The sequence below is a fragment of the Chionomys nivalis genome, chromosome 8 (genome assembly GCF_950005125.1).
Source record: "Chionomys nivalis chromosome 8, mChiNiv1.1, whole genome shotgun sequence".
Lineage (NCBI taxonomy): Eukaryota > Metazoa > Chordata > Mammalia > Rodentia > Cricetidae > Chionomys > Chionomys nivalis.
The window spans coordinates 54315870-54335396 of record NC_080093.1 but is presented as its reverse complement, the minus strand read 5'-3'; the positions used below and the strand labels follow the sequence as shown (position 1 = coordinate 54335396).

General features: G+C 53.9%; 1 protein-coding gene across 1 annotated transcript; it reads right to left on the bottom strand.

The window, feature by feature from the left end:
• Positions 1 to 437: 437 nt before the first annotated feature.
• Trpm5 (transient receptor potential cation channel subfamily M member 5) lies at positions 438 to 19117 on the bottom strand. Its single transcript, XM_057778535.1, has 25 exons — positions 19064 to 19117; positions 18713 to 18839; positions 18198 to 18378; positions 16373 to 16539; positions 15524 to 15707; positions 14106 to 14170; positions 13781 to 13972; positions 13399 to 13501; positions 11915 to 12033; positions 11225 to 11563; positions 11019 to 11159; positions 10788 to 10911; positions 10193 to 10338; positions 9413 to 9525; positions 9167 to 9259; positions 8584 to 8842; positions 7847 to 7965; positions 7535 to 7667; positions 6720 to 6894; positions 3798 to 3951; positions 2684 to 2865; positions 2264 to 2396; positions 1489 to 1561; positions 1029 to 1095; positions 438 to 700 (listed from the first exon to the last, which is right to left on the bottom strand). Exons 1-25 carry the CDS (start codon positions 19075 to 19077, stop codon positions 612 to 614), a joined length of 3492 nt encoding a protein of 1163 aa, XP_057634518.1. The 5' UTR covers positions 19078 to 19117; the 3' UTR covers positions 438 to 611.
• Positions 19118 to 19527: the final 410 nt, after the last annotated feature.

The following is a 19527-nucleotide window of genomic DNA, read 5'->3' as shown; positions in this document are numbered from 1 at the left end:
GCCTGGATGGTCATATATTTTGAGGAGCAATGGAAGCAACCGAGATGCCGTTCAATAGGTTAGGTAGCTCCCCATGCTCCCCAGGTGTTTGAAATGCATGTTCAACCATCCCTGCTTTCCAGTGTAACTGGGTCGAGGTGGTCTGCAGGCTTTATAGCATCATTGGGTACCCTTGGACAGTATCTTGGGGTTACTGCCACAATGGTTTCACAGATAATGCTGTGGGGGCAGAAGGGTCAAGGCAGGTCTTTGAGAGCAGAAAGAAACTGCTGGTGTTTAAAAGGTGGTTTTCTTAGGAACTCAGGGTAGAGATAGGGGCCTAGACCCACTTTAGTTCAGCCTAGGCAGATGGTGTCCTGTGTGGGACTTAGTTCCTGCTGTCCAGTTCATGCCAGTGAGTGCTCTAGGTAGGACCGGAAGAACTTCCTCCTGCTGGGGCTCCCAGATAGGTGCCAAGAGACATCAATTTCATTTTCATAGGAAGGAATGTCCAAGAAGTGGTGTGTGACAAGGCCTAGAAGACCATTTCTGGGAGTTGCTGAGAGTAGGGAAAGGTTGGTAGACCCCAAGATGGCAAGGTCTGGGGCTCTAGGACAGGTGGTCCCTCCATGTCAGGTGTCTGAGGGTGGCATGCCAGCCTCTGGGTACTCCCTGTCTCTGGCAGAGACTGGCTGACTCCTGCGACCACAGTTCTGAGAGCCTGGGAGTAAGGAAGGGAGAGAGGACCTTCAGCTGTGGAGCCCCAGCTGGGGCAGGACAAGGCAGGAGAGAGGCAAGGTCCAGGATATGAGTGTGATAAGGCCGCTTGTCCAGCAGGTTTCATACCAGACAGATCCTTGGCACTCTAAGGCTCTGCCTCAGGCACCTGTGTGCCTTGGGAACAGCGGCCTGCCAAGGGGGTAGGCACGTCCAGCACAGGTGGGGAAGCAAGGCCAGATGCTCAGCCTACAGCTTTGCTCTTGCCCCAGTCAGTGGCCAAAGGGAAAAGCCCATGCCCACCTCATTCCCATGGCCTGAACAACACTTACTTAAGTAGGTGCTGCCTGGAGCCACTGTGTCAGCCATGGAGGACAGGAGAAGCGTACAGTAGTTGGCCTGGAAGAAGCCAAAGAAGGTGCTGGACTTTGGCACGGGGTCCCTCCCATGTGACTCCCTGCCAGGGCAACTGCGGCACCAAGACTCCTCACTCTGGACCAGGCTCCCCCATGTTGCATAAGGGATGGTGACAGGAAGCGGTGGAGATTCTAGGTTTTGTTGGAACAGCTCTAGAAGAAAGGTGGGTCTCTAAAGTGACTTGGGGCAAGGACAAGCATAGGCCAACATATGTTTTTGCCCTGAGATCTCATCTACCCGGGCCATAATCCCTCTGCTCTGTCCCGGCCCTAATGCTGCCCATCAGAATGCTAGTACAGGGCTATATGGTAGTTCCCATAGAAGCAGAAGGATGGCCCCACCTCAAGAAGAATGGACAGTGGGTTGATGGCTTGCCTGTGATTCCAGACACTTGATCCTCTTTTCTTGCTCTCTCAGCCCCCCGACGTATTTGGCAATCAAGTCCACTCTGGAAAGCAGAGACGGCCACAGATGTGACACTTCCATGGCGCGCCACAAGGGGGAGCCTGCCTGCCCTAACTGCTTTCTCGGCCTCGGTCTGCTGTTGCCTCTGCGCTACTCTCCTTTTAATCTGGATCTGGGCTCTGTCTGTAGATACGGAACACTTCTGTGTCCTCCCAGAGATTGAGGTCCTGCACCTGCTTGGAAGTGTTCAGGAACAGCCCTTCCACCACCCAGCATTGTCTGGGGATGGATCTTCAGACTTGAGAGAGGATGAAGACAGAGTCCCATTCATAAAGATACCTAATTATGGGGTTTATGTCCCGTCCCTCCCCCCACACCCTCCCCCTAGAGCAAGAGGCTGGAGTGCTGGGTCCTGTGACACAGCCATGTTTCCCCAGCTCAGTCGTCCTATTACTGGCACTAAAGAGTCTCATCAGCCTTAAGGCAGTTCCGAAAATCCCACCATTACTGAAAAGACTAGATACTTTTCTGCCTCCATATGCTTGCACTAGGGAGCCCCTCCCAGACTTATTGCCCCTCATAACACCCAGTTGACCAAGGTCAACCCAGCCCCACTGCATCTGAGTCCACCTGCCTCCAGGTAGGGCCCTCTCTACATCTCTGGGCAGCCCATGAACAGGCATGGTGACCCCTGCCAGCCCGAGCCTCACATGCCTGCTGTGTGGAGTCCCACAGGCCGCCCCACCTGTGTGCCGTTTTCCTCAGCGCCTCTCCCTCGCTGTCCCTCCTCCGTTTCTCCATGGCGCTCAGGAAGTTCTCCTTTTGAACTGTTTCCCAGGTAATGATCTTCTGGTCCAAGGGGGCAGGCAAATCTCTCTCTGGCAAGGTGGGAGACAGCAGCAAGCCTTGGAGAGCTGTGTGGGCCCCTAGGGCAGAGCCCAAGCCCAGGCTGTGGCAAGGGACTAGTGCAGATGCCACCAGGTGGGGCACAAGGCAGATGGCAGAAATAAGCCCCATGGAGGAATTTTGGGCTGCAAGGGGACAGGATGGCCCTATGGCTGTCTAGTATGGGCCTGGGGCTAGATGAGAAACCCCAATCCCTCCTGTGAGTCTTCTCTGGCAGCTAGGACCCTTGGGAACAGTGGCATCCAGCCTGTGACCTCACCTAGGTGTTGACGCTTGTGCTGGGCTTCTTTCCTGAAGACCCTCTTGAGCACCAGACTCAGGTGGCTGAGCAGGATGAAGGGCGGGGCCAGAGCTGGTCGCCCGTGGTATTCAACGATGAGGTGGTAGCGTTGAAACTTCCAGAACATGTCGGCATTGCCCTGGACCACTTGGAATGTGTAGCTACAGGACACATGGCCAAGCCCTTGCCTTATAAGCTGCTCTCCCCACCCATTGAAACATTCTTCCTCAACCCGGCGCCACTTCCCACCCTATATGCCACCCCTCCTGGATCCCACTTCCCACCTTTCATCCCACCCCATTTACTCTCCATTCCCTATATGTCATCTTAATTGCATTCAGGGGGCAGCTGGCCTGTACTGGGAGCCCTTTCAGAGATGGAGGCTAACATAGGTTTAACTGTCAACTTGACCATCTAGAGTCACCTGAGAAGACAGCCACAATTGAGGGACTGCCAAGATCCCATTGCCCCGTGCATATGTCTGTGGTGGGTTATATTAACTATTATTTGATGTAGGAGGGCCCAAGCCATTGTGGGCCGCACCATTTGCTGTGTGAGTGGTCTTGGGCTGTGTAAGAAGTCCAGCTAAATGTGAACCTGAGTGAGCTAGCAAACAGCATTCCTGTGTGGTTCCTGCTTTGAGCTCCTGCCCCGACTTCCCTCGGTGATGGATTGTGATCTGGGCATGTAAGATGAAGTAAACCATGCCTCTTCCTAAGTTGCTTTCAGGTTTTCCTAAGTTTCCCAGCAATGGAAAGAAGACTAAGACAGGGGCCAGCACCCCTCAGTCACAGACTCAAGTGTACTGCCGTGGGACATACTCACAGGCCTGAATCCCCATGCCTGTAGACTCACTCTCCTTCCTAGCAGGATAGACATCAGGCATTGAGCTGGGGTGTGTTCACAGTATGCCCGGAGCTGAGGCATTGGCTCTCTACTGCAGGGCCAGCCCAGTGGACACAACAGCGAAAGGGACTAGGTCCTTTCTCCTAGAGACACAGGTCCTATCTCTGCCGGCACCCTGAAACCAGCTCCACTGAGAAATTTGAGCAGGGATGTAGTGAGGGCAGGTGTCCAGGAGAAGAGGGGGTACCTGAACATGGCGATCAGCAGGTTCATAAGTAGCACATTAGTGACCAGCAGGAAGGTGACCAGAAGGAGAATGACCACCCAGTTGGCATAGAGATTGGGACAGGAAGCCGAGCTTTCCAGCAGTAGAGGATGAAGTGAACAGTTCACACGGGCCTCTGCAAGACAAACAGACATCTTCAGACTGGGAATGTGGTTCCAAGCTGAGGCCACCAGGGTGCAAGTCTGGCTAAGCAGCCAGGGGCCTGGTTCACAAAGGGCTGGCTATGTGAACCACAAAGCACCAAAAGCGCCACTGTGGAAGCCAGCCCTAGTTGCACCAAACTAGCAGGTGGACTGCGTATCATCTGCACTCCCTGCTGGGATTCCAGGAAAGGTCACAGGGCATGGAGGCAAGCCAAGTCCATGTGAGGAACGGAAGTGAGGATACAAGAGTCCTGGAACCCATTTCTGTCTGTCATTGTATGAAACAATTCCTCACCTACCCCAGAAGGGCTTACTATCTGTGCCTTTCCCACCCAGGGCTCCCAGGTAGGAGTGTGTCTGCCACCTTCTAGGCATCTCTGCCCACTCTGGGAGTTTCCACTGTCCTGGGCATCCCCTCTAAGGCTCTGGGCCACAACACTAGCCCCATTTGAGCTGTCAGCCCCTTTATGTGTTTCCCCTCCAGGTCTCCACCTTGGCTACACCTGGCCAAGCTTGCAGGGCAGCACAGGCCGAGGTTGCCATCCCTGCATCCATTCCATCTTCTCCAGGTTGTGTGCTGGTGGATGACTGCCGTGTAAGTGGTGTGGACTTATGTGCCTGCATGCAGGTTCTATTCCTGTTCTTCTAGAGCTCTGTGTTACAAGTGACACTCCAGGGAGGCTGTGTGGGGGTGCAATTCTGCTATGTTGGACTTTCAAGGTCTACCTGTATGTACTAATGTTTCTCTGACCCTGTCTCCCTCTCTAGGACAAATTCCTGCCTTGTTGCCCCAGTGAGTTATGATGAACTGTCAACCCGTGGGACAGTAAATGAGTGTTGTGTGGAGGGGCATATGCAGCCTTCTGAGAAAGCCGGATCTCATCTTTTTACCTTAGCAGCCCCCATGCCTATGAATGAATCTGTTCCCCCACTCTCTTCCCTCCCAAGGTACCCCAGAGAAGTGGCCAAGCCCCACTTTGTGAAGCCATAAGTCTGCACCTGCCTGAGGTCTGAGAAGGCCCACATGGCCTGGTTGAACACAATTTGACCCTGGAGTTCAGAGTTTGGTGAAAGAGGAGAAAGTGTGGTATGAAGGGAGTGAAGGGGGTAAGGGAAGGGAAGGGAAGGGAAGGGAAGGGAAGGGAAGGGAAGGGAAGGGAAGGGAAGGGAAGGGAAGGGAAGGGAAGGGAAGGGAAGGGAAGGGAAGGGAAGGGAAGGGCTTCCCCTGTTTTTATACCTCACAAAGTCGGCCAGAATTACCCAGACCTTAGTTTCCCTCTGAGCACAGACATGTTAGAGAATACCAGTCCATTCTCGGCCTAGTAGACTCTATGTGGGGAACTAACAAGGGGACTGGCAAAACTGCTTCATGCCTCGCTATACCCGTCACATCCATAGTGGTTCTGCTGACCCTGTGGTGGCCTCCATGTCTAGACTAAGGCCCTACCAACCTGCTGCCCTTCTAGGCTGCCAGTTGGCCTGAGCCTGTTTCCCAATGCTTGTGCAAGAGAGACCAGAATTGTAGTTACTAGAGAACTGAGACTCCAGAGCTGCTCTGACCAGGGCACTCAACTTCCTCTTTCTGCCCCCAGGGACTGGGGTCATGAGGCCATATGGTGAGGAGGAGGGGAGAGGCAGGCAATACCTGCTTAAGCTAATGGCTAGGAAAGTGATGGCTCAGGTTGAGCAAACACCAAAGGCGCTGGGGTGGGGAGAAGAAAACAGCCCAGGGTATGGCTTGGGAACACTCCAATTCGAAGTTAATTCCCAGCCCTTCTGTCGTCAGAGGCCTGGGCTTGCTCCAATCTCACGTCCTCTATTGACAAATATTCATCAAGTGTTGTGATTGCTGACCTGGCCTCCCCCAGGATGGCCGGAGTCAGGTCTCTACTGACTATTCAAATTGCATAGCTCCATGGTTGACTAACCCTAAGTCCCTTGACACTAGCATGAACACTCACCCTTATGCCTCCATCTGCACCCCATCTCTAAGCCTGTGCATGCTCAGTAGAGCTGTTGTCCTAAGCCCCCACTCTCTAAGCCCTTTTCCTGTCTAATGAACCAGATCCCTCTGCCCAATCTTAGTCCCCCTAGGTCCTCACAGGTCCCCGTTCTGGCTCCAGTGTTTTCCTTCCTCCACCACCCACAAGACCCCTGCTGTAAGTACCCAGCTGCACCCACTTGTCATGAAGTTCCTAGGATCTCCATCAGCCCTAGCTAGGTGCAGGGCCTACGTTGAAGGGACACCCATGATTACAAACAAGCCACACCCCAACAGGCAGCACACACAAGCTGGATGGATTCCTAATGGAAGTGGGTTCAGTTGGAAGTGGTGAGCAGATGGATCACGTGGAGACTTCAGTCAGGTAAAGCAGCATGGAATGGCCAGGGTGGCCCAGGTTCTTCATGCTGTGCTCATAGCGTCTGTCCATTTTCTGCCCCTCACAAGACCTCTGTCTCCAAGAGCCAACCCAGCCCTCGGCCTCCTCAGACAGAAAGTCAGCTCTGGCTATTTGGAATCTCCATGGCCTACTTCCCAGTCAGGGAAAAGGTGGGGGTTCTATGACTGGCTGTGTCTTGTCCTGCCTCTGGATCCCAGCCTGGGAGGTACATAAGGCCTCTGGCCTAAAATTAGGATTGTCTCAGGCATTTCCAGCCAGGGCCTTGGTGACACAGAAGTCCCAGCAGAGGACCACATATCCTGGAGCCCACCAGCCCACCTTCCTGGCTCAGCACAAACCATCAATCTCGTCCAGAGGGATTTGCCCAAAGATCTGCAGATAAGGCCGGTAGAGCACTCGGCGGAAGATCCACTCCAGACGGCTGTCATGGGGGTGCAGTAGGGCCTGTGTGGTCACACCATAGGCCACAAGCCACACGCTCAGGAAAAAGAGGAAGAAGAAGACATCCTTCATCTGCAAGGGGGAGGCTCACAGTCACAGATGGGCTGAATGGGAACTCACTTTCCTCCATGTGGGAGTCCGGAGAGCTTACTCTCACCTAGGGCTGGCGTTTCTGGGTTCTTACCTCAGCCAAGGGTTAGAGTTCCAGGTGGATCAGCCCCTCTCAGGCCTATGGTGTCAGGGTTCTCGCCACCACCTTGGCTGGGGTTTCAGGACTTACCCCCATTCAGGGTTGGAGATTCCAGGTTCCCACTGCCAGCCAGGGTTGGGATGGCACAACCACAGGGCTCATCACCACCCAAGGTCAAGGTCCAAGGGGGCTTACCCCTAACCCAAGTTAGGGTTCCAGGGTGCTCACCTCCACCCAGGGCTAGGATCCCATCTACCCAAGGCTGGGACTACAGGAATTACCCCTTTAGGTGGACATAGTGGTGGCTTACTCTCATCTAGAGTTAAAGCCCAGGGCCCTTACCATCTGAGTCAGTGTTCCTTTGGGCTCCTCTACTATCCAGGGCTGGGGCTCCAGGGGACTCACCCTCAATGAGTTTAGGGTCCTGAGAACTCACTATCCTCTGGGTTAGGTGCCCTATCTATCCAAGGCTGGGGACCCAGTGCCTCATCCCCCTCAAGGATCAGGGTCCCCAGGACCCACCATCCGCTCTACAATGATGATCTTAGGACCCAGCTGCTTGTGAATGGCAAAGATGTGGATGAGCCGAAGTGTGAACACCATGAAGTCGATGGCCAGAACAGTGCGGCCAGCCTCGAACACGGAGGGCAGCATCCTGGAGAGAGACAATGACTGGGTAGAGCCGCAGGTGCCCATGGACATCAAGAGGTTTCCCCAAGATACAATGTACGCTCGCCAAATGGCCAAAGGGTAGTTTCCAGGACCACACCAGGATTCCAGAGGACTGAGTGGGCCTCCTAGACCTGCCCATCCAGCCCAGCGGAGGCTACAGACCTACAGGTAACACCAACAATGAACAGGAAGATGGCCACCATATCACACTTGTTCCAGTTGTCCTCCACATACAGAGTAAACTTCTTCACCAGGCGTGTGTCCTCGTCTGTAAAGAAGCCCTGGCGGAGGGAGGAAGTCTGGTTACAGCTGCCAGGTTCCACCTCCCTGAGACCAGAGTAGAATCTGCATGGATCAAGGCTCAGTTTGCCAAGCTGATCAGAATCATCTGGTGACTAGGAGCCCGTGTATGGTTGGGTCTGGGGGTATCAGCTGAAGATATTTCAGGGCTGAGTCTGGGAACAAAAAATGAGGTGCAGCTGAAGTTGAGTCAGAACTGTCTGTGACTGAACTCAGGGTCAGCTTACATTGAGTGTCTGGACTTAGCCAGTGACTCAGGCCAGGGTTCAGACTCTGCTAGGGAATCATGATCAATGTGGAGCAGGGCTCAGGGCTCAGGATGGAGCTGAAGTCATGCTCAGGGCTCTGACTGTGATGGACATCAAGACTGTGATGAAGATCAGGCTTATTCTGATCACGATAAGGGCTGGGTCTGGAGTTGGGATTGGGGCTCAGTATGACCAGGACCATGGCACAGTAGCCTGGGTTGACAGGAAGGCCACACTGTGGTCTTGTTCTATAGATGGACAGTCTTGGCCCTCAGAGCAGGCCCCGCCTGGAGCTACACATAACACAGCCTGAGTTGCAAAGCCCAGAAGAAGGCCAGGCTCCCCACTGACCTGTCGGATTTCCTCCAGCACCAATGTGAACACCCAGAAATAGAGGGTGACCTCAGACCCAGATGGCCCCTGGGGAGGTGGCCAAAAGTCCACCAGCAGGACATAGGTGAAGAGGAAGAGGAATGCAAAATACATGACCACGTTCCCCAGGAACACAGTCACAGGCGCTCCCCAGAACTTCCGCCACCGTGTGAGCAGGAAGGCGGCTTGTGGGCCCAGTTCGCCTGGAGCCCTTGGTGTTTCTGTCAGCTTCTCCAATCTGTGTGGGTGCAGAGGAGGTCACCATGGTGAGGAGGCACCTAACCACCATACCCCCATGGGAGTTCACCTCTGTCTACCTGTGTCTAACCCCTTCCTCTCTCTCCATCCTTCCCAGTTTCCTCTGTTCTTAATTCCCATGATCCCCAGCCTTCTCTATCCTTCTCAGCCCTCTCTACCCCTTCTATATTCGCCTCCATTTTCCTTGCCCTCTGTCTTTCTGGGCCCAGTCTACCACCTTTCCCACCTTCCTAGCTCCTTCCATCTTTCCTTGCTTCATCCTTCTTGGCCCCTCTATCCATTTCACCCCCCTGCCACTTCTTACTGGCCACCCTGTCTGCACAGGAAGCTCTTTTCCACATCCAAGCTGTCTGGCTCCTGCAGATCTTCCGGGCCCATCCTCTGTGGGACATCCTCACTGCAACACAGGGAAGGCTATCCCAAGCACACAGACAAAGAAGGAAGTACTAGGCCCACTGAGAAGGAGGGCTCACATAGTCAATTGGGCATTGGGCTATGAGAAGTGTTAACAGTGAGACTCTGGCGCCTGCTGCTGCCTACATAAACCTACCTGAAGGTGATGAGGTTGGTATAGATGAGGGCTGGGCAGGTGAAGGCACCCAACAGCCGTAGGATGGGTGTGCCTGTGGCCATGTCTCCCCACCAGATCTTGGTCAGGAATGCCTAGAATAAAGTTCCATGTTCTGGATGCCTACCACCACATTTTCACTTACACAGGGCCCTGTGCCTGAGGTGCACAGACCCCCCCCCTCAAGCCCCCTCCTGTGCACCTGATTGGCAGAAGGTCAGACTCTTTCCAGGAGCACATGTTTGACTGTTCGCAACCTGCTCTCCTTCCCTTCTTTTGTCTTTGCGGCAGTCTCCTATAACTCAGGAAAGCTGTGAACTACCTAGCTGAGGATGGCCTTGAACTCCTGGTCCTCTTGTCTCCACCTCCCTAATGATGGGATTGCTGTCATGGGTCACCACACCTGATTTATTCAGTTCTAGGGATTGAACCCAGGGTTTCGTGCATGCTGTATACTCTATTTACTGAGCCACACCCCCAGCCCTGTTGTAACCTTTCAATAACAGAATTGTGAATTGGGGTTAAGGACAACCAAACTGAGAACAGGTGTTACTTGTTACTGGGTCCAAGAACCAAGCTAGAAAAGCATCCCTGATGAAGGATCAGCTACCCTTCCTGGTCCCTTCCATATGTTGCTTGTACATGAGCTGGAAACTGTAGGCTGGGACATTAGCTGAGGTACCTCAGTGTTCTGGGTGGGTAGCCTGGGCCCTGCCAACGTGCCTTCACCCCAGGCCATCCTTAGGCTGATGAGCCACTCACTTGCACACCATCATGGGCAAAGAAGGCCTTGGCATCGGCTTCAGTGGCCAGGTGCAAGCAAGTGGTCCGGCTCCAGCTGTGGTTCCTGCGTACCAGCAGGGCGAAGGCGTGGTCCTCACTGTTGCTGTAGCACTCTGAGAAAAGATCTGCACAAAAGCCAACTGCTGGGATGGGGTGCTGATACCTGGCCCCTGGATCCCCATCTTCTGCAGCATACATACATCCTGCATCTATTTTCTAGGCTCCAACCAGGCCTCCCATGCTACAGGGCCACTGAGAGTCCCTGCTTGGTCCCAGGGTCCTTCTCAACCTCTGACCTTCTCTTGCCCTTCTCTTAGTACTGTGAGGGCCTTAATTGCCAAACACCTTTCACTCTGTGGTAGGGCCTACTATGTAGCTATCATGTACTGAGGCCTGTCACCTCTCCACCTCCCTGTTCAGGACTTTTTGACCAACCTCCACTCTCAGGAGTAACTGCCCTGAGTTCTGTGCTCTACATAGGAGGCCACGAGGGTTACTCTGAACTACTTTCTGTAGACAGCCACTTCCCTGTCTTTAGGGGAAGAGAAGCAGAGGCCTTCTACCTGTCACTCACCCAGGGCCAGCTGCTCATACTTGGCCTCACGCATGGTGCGGGCCACCTCTGCTTCCTTCTCCAGGTGGGACATTTCCTTTATGATCTTGCAGGCAGCCAGAGCAGCAGCCACACCCTCCTGGCCCTGGAAGATGGAAAGACAGGATTTTAGAAGGTGGCCCAACTGTCCCACCATTCTCCAGTCTGTTTCTCAGGGTGCCAAGGGAGCCATGGACTGAGGTGACTGCTCACCATGGCCCAGAAATATGTGGCCATCTCATAACGGTTCTGCAGCACAGCCCAGAGGAACAGGTCCCTCCAAGGGTCCTCACTCTTCCGATTGAGGTCTGGCAGCCACTTCTGGCCTGTTGGTCGCTTGGGTGGCCCTCTCTCCTACAGAACAGGGCATCAACATTCAACCCATTCAGCACACCTTGGCCCAACCTGGTTCTACTCACCTCTGCCCTGCGCCAGTCTTGGTAGAAACCACGACAGGCATCGTGCAGGAAATCCTTGAGTACACGGGAGACCTCGTGGAGTGAGAAAGCAGGCAATCCAATGGGCAGCTCCCGGGCCTGTTGAGCACCCAAGCCAGCCAGTGTCAGCCGGCCCTCCTCATGCTTACGTTGTAGCAGTTCAAAGAGGAGGCTCTTGGGGGATACCGAGTGGTAAAGTTGCTGCAGCCGCCCATAGGTTAAGAACTCGGCCATGTCAGCGCCACTGTCCACAAAGAGGCGCACGAAGTCAGGCTTGTTGCTCACTAGGGCATCCGTCATCACCTCTTCCAGGTCGCAGGACTGGATTCACCCAGTAGAGGAGGAGATCGGGACAGTAAGAGGAAGAAAGAGGGGCTGGACATCCTCTCCTGGGCACCCCAATCTGTACCCTGAGACTGGAGCAGGCATGGGTCAGCAGAGCATTCAGGACTCAGGGGCCAGAGATAGGAAAGGACTGATGCATTGACAATAAGTGTCAGGACTCTAACACCCCAGCTTGGACTTTGGGGATTCCCTAATGTCATTCTGACCCCCTCCAGGACAACAGCTGGAACAGAGTGGACCCAGATGACACCCCTGAGACCCTGCTTCCTCAGGCTTCAGTACATTCCCTGCCCAGTGTTCCCGAATCAGGTCTGGGTAGGGGGGCACCTTCCATTCCACATCGCCATTGAAGATCTCGCTCTTGGCAATGTCCACGCGGTCCCAGGCCACAGCCAACTTGAGCTCGTCTAGGTAGTCTTGGGCCTCCTGGCTGTGGCTCTTGCAGGCTGTGGGAGGGAGGGAGTCCCACAGAGATGGAGGGGAGGAACTGGAACTCTCTACAGACTTGATGGGGGCTGGCAGCTGCCTTTGAACTGCAGCAAGAGGCACAGGACTAAACTAAACACTCAGGGACAACATTCCAGAACCTCCTGGACTTAGTCTGCACAGGTTTCCGGTAATGTACACCTTGGCCAACATCTTGCCCATGAACAAGGCAGGGCCGTACACTCCCATGCAGACACACTTCTCATGGAGAATGGCTGTACACTTTCACCGAAGGCCACAGCTACTCCCAAACCCCAGGATTAAGAGTGCCAGGCTTTTGTCTCCATGAAGCTGGGACTCACTGAAAGTCACATGTGGTCCTGGGCTCCCAGGCTCCCTGGGCCTCACTGTCTTGGGAAGGCAAGTGGCTAAAACCAGAGCAGCCCTTTTGTAGACCAGAATGACCTTGAACTTGCTAGGTAGCCGAAGACGACTTTGAGCTGCTGATCTTCCTGCCTACCAGGTGATCCTCCTGCCTCTCAGGGGTAAGCTATCACATCTGGTTCATGAGGTCATGAAATTGAACCCAGGGCCTTGTATATGCTAGGTAATTTTTTTTTGTTTTTGAGCAGGGTTTCACTGTATATCCCCGACTATCCTGGACCTCACTCTATAGACCGGGCTGGCCTGGAACGTGTAGAGATCCACCTGCCTGTGTCTCTCAAGTGCTGGGATTAAAGGCAAGAGCCACCACTGCCTGGCTCAAACATTTTGCCAACTGAGACGCATCCTCAGCCCCAGGTGTACCAGGCCCTCTTGGAGTGGCCCCTTACTCAGGTATGCCCTCATTCCTTCCCCAACACTGCCTTGCCCAGCTTCCAGCCTGTGTACACCTGTTCCAGGTCAGCCCCACTGGACTGACAAGCCTGGGTGGTAATCCAACACCTTCATCAGTGGCCGAGTGGACAGATGCATGGTACATCTACACAGTAAATATTAGAACTCAGCCTTGGAAATCAGGGTTTCCTGGCACTATCTGCCAGGGGGAATGGGTCTGTGGGACATTGTGCTTTATGAGGGAAACTGGGTACAAACAATGCAGGTTGTAATTCCATTCATGCAAAGTGGCCCCAAAGTTCACATCTATAGACAGAAAGCAGGTAGGGGACCAGGACCTAGGGACAAGGTGAAGTTGCTAAGGCTTTTTGGGAGGGGTAATAGAAAAATTCCAGTATTGGTGGTGGTGACAATTCCCTGAGGCTAGATTATAAGTCACTAGACTGCACACTTCAGAAAGGCTTTGCAAATCTGAGTCACCAGACAAGTAATCCGCTGCGGACACTGCTGAGTCCTGCTGCCTCTGCGGGCAGGTCTAGGCGGCTCACCTTTCACAAGTGCCTTGAGGATGACAGTGTCCAGGTCCTCAGAACCCTCCTGCTCGAAGTCATACACAGTGAGAAGGTGGGGGTGCGCAGCAATGTTCTGTAGCTAGGGCCAGGAAGAGGTCTTGAGGTCTGAACGGAGCCTGAAAGGGTCTTCAGACAAACCACTCTGTCCCGCGGACCCACAAGCCTAGCTTAGCAGCTCAGCCTGACAGGCTGGCTGGCTGGTCTCACTGCTGCATAAGGACCCACTTGATTCCAAGATGGGATGGGAGAGAGGGCACAGGCAAGGCCTGCAAGACTTTCAGGAAGGACATTCCCACCCCAGGGGTTGCTGGGAGGAGAGACACAGCACGTGGCCACAGCGACCCCCAGCAGCACGCACCAGCTCCGTCCAGTGCACAATGGCTTCCCAAGAGAAACACTCGCCGGGGAATTTCTCTCTGAACTGCTTTTCAGTCACCTGAGGCACCAGGAGATGAGGCTGGCTCACCAGAGCGGCAAGTACATCAGCGATGCCCCCAGAACCTGCCAGGATCAGCCACGGGGCAGCCTGCTCCACTGCCCTGGAAATCCTCTGGGGAGGCACAGGTGACATCCAGATGCACATTTAGGAGGTGCCTCAGCCCTCCACACTACCCCGGGGTACCTTGGAAAACCACCACATCCTCCCTGACTCCAGTCAGACCCTTCCTCTTCCCTGTCCTTACCTCCAGGGTTCTGGGGTCACCGTTGACCAGTAGGCAAAGGACAGGTATCTGGATGCTGCTGGTGCCTGTGGATATAGCAGCCATGAGGCCACTTGATGCTCAGAAAGGGAGAAACTCAGGTCCTCCTCATTAATCCCCCCCAATCTCAGGACACCGCCCCCCTCCAGTTACCATGTTTCAGGCACACCCTGCCAAAAAGCTTCCTTCTCCCCCCCCCCCCTTTGAGACAGGGTTTCTCTATGTAACAGTCCTGGTTGTCCTGGAAATCACTTTGTAGACCAGGCTGGCCTTGAACTCACAGAGATCCACCTGCCTCTGACTCCCAGGTGCTGGGATTAAAGGCATGTGCCACCACCTGCTTCTTTTTAAAAAACAAAACAAAACAAAACAAAAAAACCAAAACCAGGGTCTGATGTAGCCCAGTCTGGTCTTGGATTTTGAAATGTAGTTTAGGACGATGTCCCTGTTTCCATTTCCAGAGTGCTAGGACCACAGCATGTGCCACAGCCCCCGGTTCATTCCGTGCTGCGGACTGAACCCAGAGCATTGCGTGCCACAGGCAAGCACTCTACTAACCGAGCGACATCTCCAGCCCACGGTGGCTTTCCCCCTCTCACTTTCAGCCAAGATAGTGTATGAAATCCCTGACCGTGGGCCAAGACTTCAGCTGTCTGTCTGTACTCTTCAGGGCTGGCAGGTAAGCAAAGTAACCTGTGAGATGTGAGGCCTTGTGGCACCGACCATATCCAAGGATAGCCGCACTATGGCTAGGTAGCCACTCTACCAGCCTAGGATAGAGTCGCTCTGCATCACAAGAGACACACTGGGCCAACAAAGTGATAGAAGCGGGTGGGAGCAACCCCAAACTGCTGGGGTCCTGTGGAGGCCTTTGTGGTATCAGATACAGACCTGTTTTCATTGGCTTCACCAAAGAATTACACGGTTGCTTGTTAATATACACACACATGCTAAGCAGTGGTATAGTCATTTATACATATCATTCGTCTGCTCTGATTTTCCCAGTCCATCTCTTTCACACCAGCCAGTTGTACCCATTCCTTCAGGCATTTCTGCCCCCTGGTGGCAGTGGAGGGGACTGCACCTCTTAGAAGCCTTCTGGGCTAGTAGAGTCTGCAGCCAGAACAGTGCCAATTAAAACAGTGGCAGCTGTCCTGCTATCTGGCCAAGAGGTGGTTGCCTAGCCAGGGCCATCCTACCCAGCTGTGCCACTCTCCCATCCCACCCCAACAGCTCTTCTTCCCGGGTCTTTATGCTCAGGCATGCGGCGGGGGTGGGGGTGGGGTGGGGTGGGGATGCTTCCTGGAAGGCCTTTTCCCACTCATTCTCTATGAAGTGTGTATCATATCTCCATGTCTGCATCCCCAAGATGCTGCCTGTGCATCTGGAGTGAGCCTTACCCCCATAACCTGTCCTCTGCTGAGAGATGTGCTTCTCCAGGCTCAGCCGTAGCTCTGCCAGTCCGTCCCCACTCCCGAGGCCACCAGGTTCCACCAGGATGAAGTGGGAGAGATTGCTGTCCAGGGGGCAGAGAGGTCCCTGGATGCTGCCCTCCTCTGCAGGGTAGTGGATGGGAGTATCCTCCTGTGCCAAGCGTTTGGGAAGACATGGAGAGGTGGAGACCTCAGGAGCAGCTTTGGCTGGGCCTTGCTGCGTTGTGCACGCCATGCTGGGGCCCTGGGCAAGGCTTCCGCAAGGCCTCAGAGTCCCCACCCCTCAGGCAGAGGGAGGCTGGACTGCTGGGCCAGGGGCCTCCCTGGAATGAGTGAACCATGGAAACAGCTGGGGCCAGGGCTGTGAAAGCTCCACCTTCTAGACTCTTCTGGGCTGGGGTCCAGACTTCACCTCAGTGGGGCCTCCTGGGCTTCTCATTGGCTATGCCTTACACAGTCCACAGAGTGGGGGATGTGAATGAATACCAGAGAGCAGAAGCCACCTGGCCAGGGTTTTCCGGCACATTAAGACAGCAGTCCAGCTAGGCTGGGCCCTGAGTGCTATCCGTCTGGCTCCCTAGAGGAGTGTAGCAGGTTGCCACCCTTATTCCTGAGTGATGCTGCCACCTGCTGGGGAGTGCTGAGCCCCGTGGAACCAATGTCTTTCTTCCCACTGAAGCCCATACTTGTTCCCCACCTCTCAATACTCTCAGAGTCTCTGTGGGTAACATAGTCCTCCAGTCTGTCCGTAGCTTCCTCTACCCACACAAGCTTACTGAGCCCTAACAGCCTTGGATCCATGAACCTGTCACTAACCTGGACACCATCTAGAAGCTGACTATGAAGGATACGGTCCAGAGAGGCCATTCCAATGGCCACTACCCGAACTTTGGTGGATGTGCTAGCCAGAGAGTGATCACGTACAGCCTGCCCAACATGACGGGCCAGGCCTACACAGAGGGCACTGGTCAGGATCCAAGCACCTATAGGAGTTGGGAGAGAAAGGGTCTGGAGTTCTCATAGCTGACTGGCCCAGCTTCATCCCCTAGCCATATTATAGCCAGAGACCCAGGAATCAGGTGATGGGAAATGCTTTTATTCCCCTTCCCCCAGAAAGGGTCTTTAGAGTGTAGTCTAGCCTGTAAATTGAAATAATTCCCCTGCCTCAGCGTTCCATGTGCTAGGAGTAGAGTATGCACCAACATGCCCAGCTTCAGGGAACACTCTGAATCTCACGGACACTAAGGCTCAGGGAGGATATGTGTGTGGCAGATAGTGATCTTTTCCAAGATTTGGCATAGATGCTTTCAGGTAACATGGATGACAAAGCTCCCACTTCCTTCTGACTGTGAATCATTCCTTTATTATAATCACTTCTGCAGCGAGAGACGCAGAAGCTCCACCCCTCCTGCTGGGTGTGTGTTTGTGTGTGCAGGACACCTATGTGGGGACAGGCACATGTGCTGGCCAGGGGTGCCATTTATCTCGTCTGTGTAAGATAGTCTCTGATGAACCTGGAGCTCGCTGATTTGGCCAGTCCGGCAGGGACTTTCTTGTCTGTTTCCCTTTGTATTGGGATTACAAGTACAAGCCTCCACGCCCAACTTTCTGTATGGGTGTTGGAGATTGGGCTCAGGTCTCTACTGAGATATCAAAGTTAACGTGTGCTGGTTAACTTTAATTTATTTCTAAAATGATATAAGTGCATTCAGTATATGCATATGAATGAAGTTGCCCGAGGAGACCAGGTGTCAAATCTACCTGAAGCTAGAATTATGTGCAGTTCCAAGCTGTCTGATATGGGTGCTGGGAAAAGAACCCCAGTCCCCTGCAAGAGCGGTACATGCTCTTAACTGCTAAGCATCTCTCTGACCTCTGTGCTACTCTGTTTTTGAACCATCAACATGACAACCCAGAATCACCTGGGAAGAGAATCATAATCTAGATCAGCTTGGTCAGTGGGTATGTCTGTGGTGGATTGCCTTGGTTGTTAAGTCATATAGAAAGACTCCACACACTGCGGGCAGCACCCTTCCCTCGGCGCTGAATTGCATAAAAAGACGAAAGTTTGATGAGAACAAGTACGTAGAGATTTGTTTATTCTCTCTGTTCCTGGCTGTGGATGGGATGTGACCAACTGCCTCGATTTCTGCCTTTATGTCTCGGAAATGATGGCCCGGATGTGGAATTGTAAACCACATGAATCCTTTCTTCCCTGAGTTGCTTATGGTCAAGGTATCTATCACAGCAGAAATCAAAGTAAGACATCCTCTGGACCCATACATTTTCAAAGTAATGCCTAGGGATTTGATTCTGACATCTACAAGTAGCCAGATTTCCCCGCAAGGGTGGTGTGTGGGGACACACCCTAGATGGTCCTTGGTGCACTGACACCACTCAGAGGCCATGGCCTATGATTGGAGTGGATGGCTCTCAGGGAAGGACCAGCTTCTGCCCATCACAGACCAGCTGGTGATGGCCTTAAAGTTCACCTGCACCACATGCCCATGACCTGCTGCCGTGGTCTCCCTGGGTATCACCAAAGGTGGTGAGTAGGAGAAATGTCACCAAGGAATGCTTCCCCCTCCCAGTGACAAGCAGGGCAACAGTCCAGGCAGGCCCAGTCCAGGGAGAGCCTTACCTGTGCTCTGAGCTGCTTTCACCAGCCCCTTGCGCAGGATGTCCCGAAGCCAGGACTTCATAGCAAAAGGCCGCTCCTCACCCACCAGGGACACCACTAGGTTGGGGGCTGGCAGGTGCCACTCGGTGAGCAGGAGTTCAAAGAGCATAGAGGGGTCCACGCTGCTTGGCACCTTCACAAACTGCGGGGTAGGGGGCAAATGAGTTCAGAGTCAGGGCACAGGTAGGCAGCATTGGGTTGGGGGATTCTAAGAATAAGGTAAATGTTAGGTTGGAGGGAGTTCCTGAGGCATTCTGGGCATGGGGGAGGAGGCTGGGCTTAAGGGCAAGGCACAGATGAGTGGGCCCTAGAACCCTCTTGGGGTAAGGTCTGTGTGATAATGGTCGTTTCAGTATATCTTTCCCTCGTGAGTGGGGGGTGAGGCAGGAGTCCCGGACCTCATGATTCCCATTATCACAAGTGCAGGAAGCAACTCTCAACCTTTGCCCATCTGGTCGGGGTCTCTGCACCCCTACCTTGCCTCGCTTCTTCCCGGACCCTCCGAAGTCGACCTCTCCCAGGCATAGCATTGGCTCCCATCCATCGCCAGTATCTGGGGGGCTTCCAGGGCAGGAGCTCTGGGCAGTCTGCATGGTGGCTTCTCTGTGAAACATATGATGGAACCCAGAGAGTGGGGTAACCACCCTCTTCCCCTCTTCACAAGGAAGACCCATCCCAGGTGACATGAGGTAGCTGCCCACCTGTTGGCCCCACCTTCCATGCCTCTAGCATCTTTTTCACAGTAGCTGTAGTTAGAGTCAGGCTCATTTCCCACAGGGAAGAGGGGCGCAGCAACCCCCCTGCCTGCCCCTGTTCCCCACACTTACCGAACTCCGGGCATCTGGACTCCAACACGCCTGTCACAGTTCTCCAGAGGCCTTTGTAGGGGGTGTCCTGGAAGCCCCCAAAGACTAAGTAAGGAATTCAGTTTCCTAACCCAAGGGTGCCACACCCTAGACTGTTCTTGTCCTGGACAAGGTCTGAGGACACCCTGGTTTGCCTCTGAGTAGGTAGATGAGAAGGCAGGGGACCTAGATCAGATGCAAAGGGCTTGGGAGGATAGAGTGGAGAAAAGGAGGGACCTAGGTGGACCTAGGTGGAGGGGAGGCCAGGGAAGGGAGGCAGAGATGAAGGCTAGAAATGGGAAGCGGGGACAGAAGGCAGAAAGGGAAGTCAGGAAGGGAAGTCCGTGCAGGGTAGCAGTTGAAGAGGGCAATGGGAAGAACAGGGAGGGGTAGAGAAGATGAGCCTTGTCCTGGCTCCCTGGTCTCATAGGCAGAGGCAGGACCCC

Coding starts and splice junctions, on each gene's coding strand:
- Trpm5 (XM_057778535.1), bottom strand. Junction 13,502..13,780: donor TTGTGCACTGGACGGAGCTG/GTGCGTGCTGCT, acceptor TCCTGGCCCTAG/CTACAGAACATTGCTGCGCA. Junction 10,912..11,018: donor CCACATATTTCTGGGCCATG/GTGAGCAGTCAC, acceptor TCCATCTTCCAG/GGCCAGGAGGGTGTGGCTGC.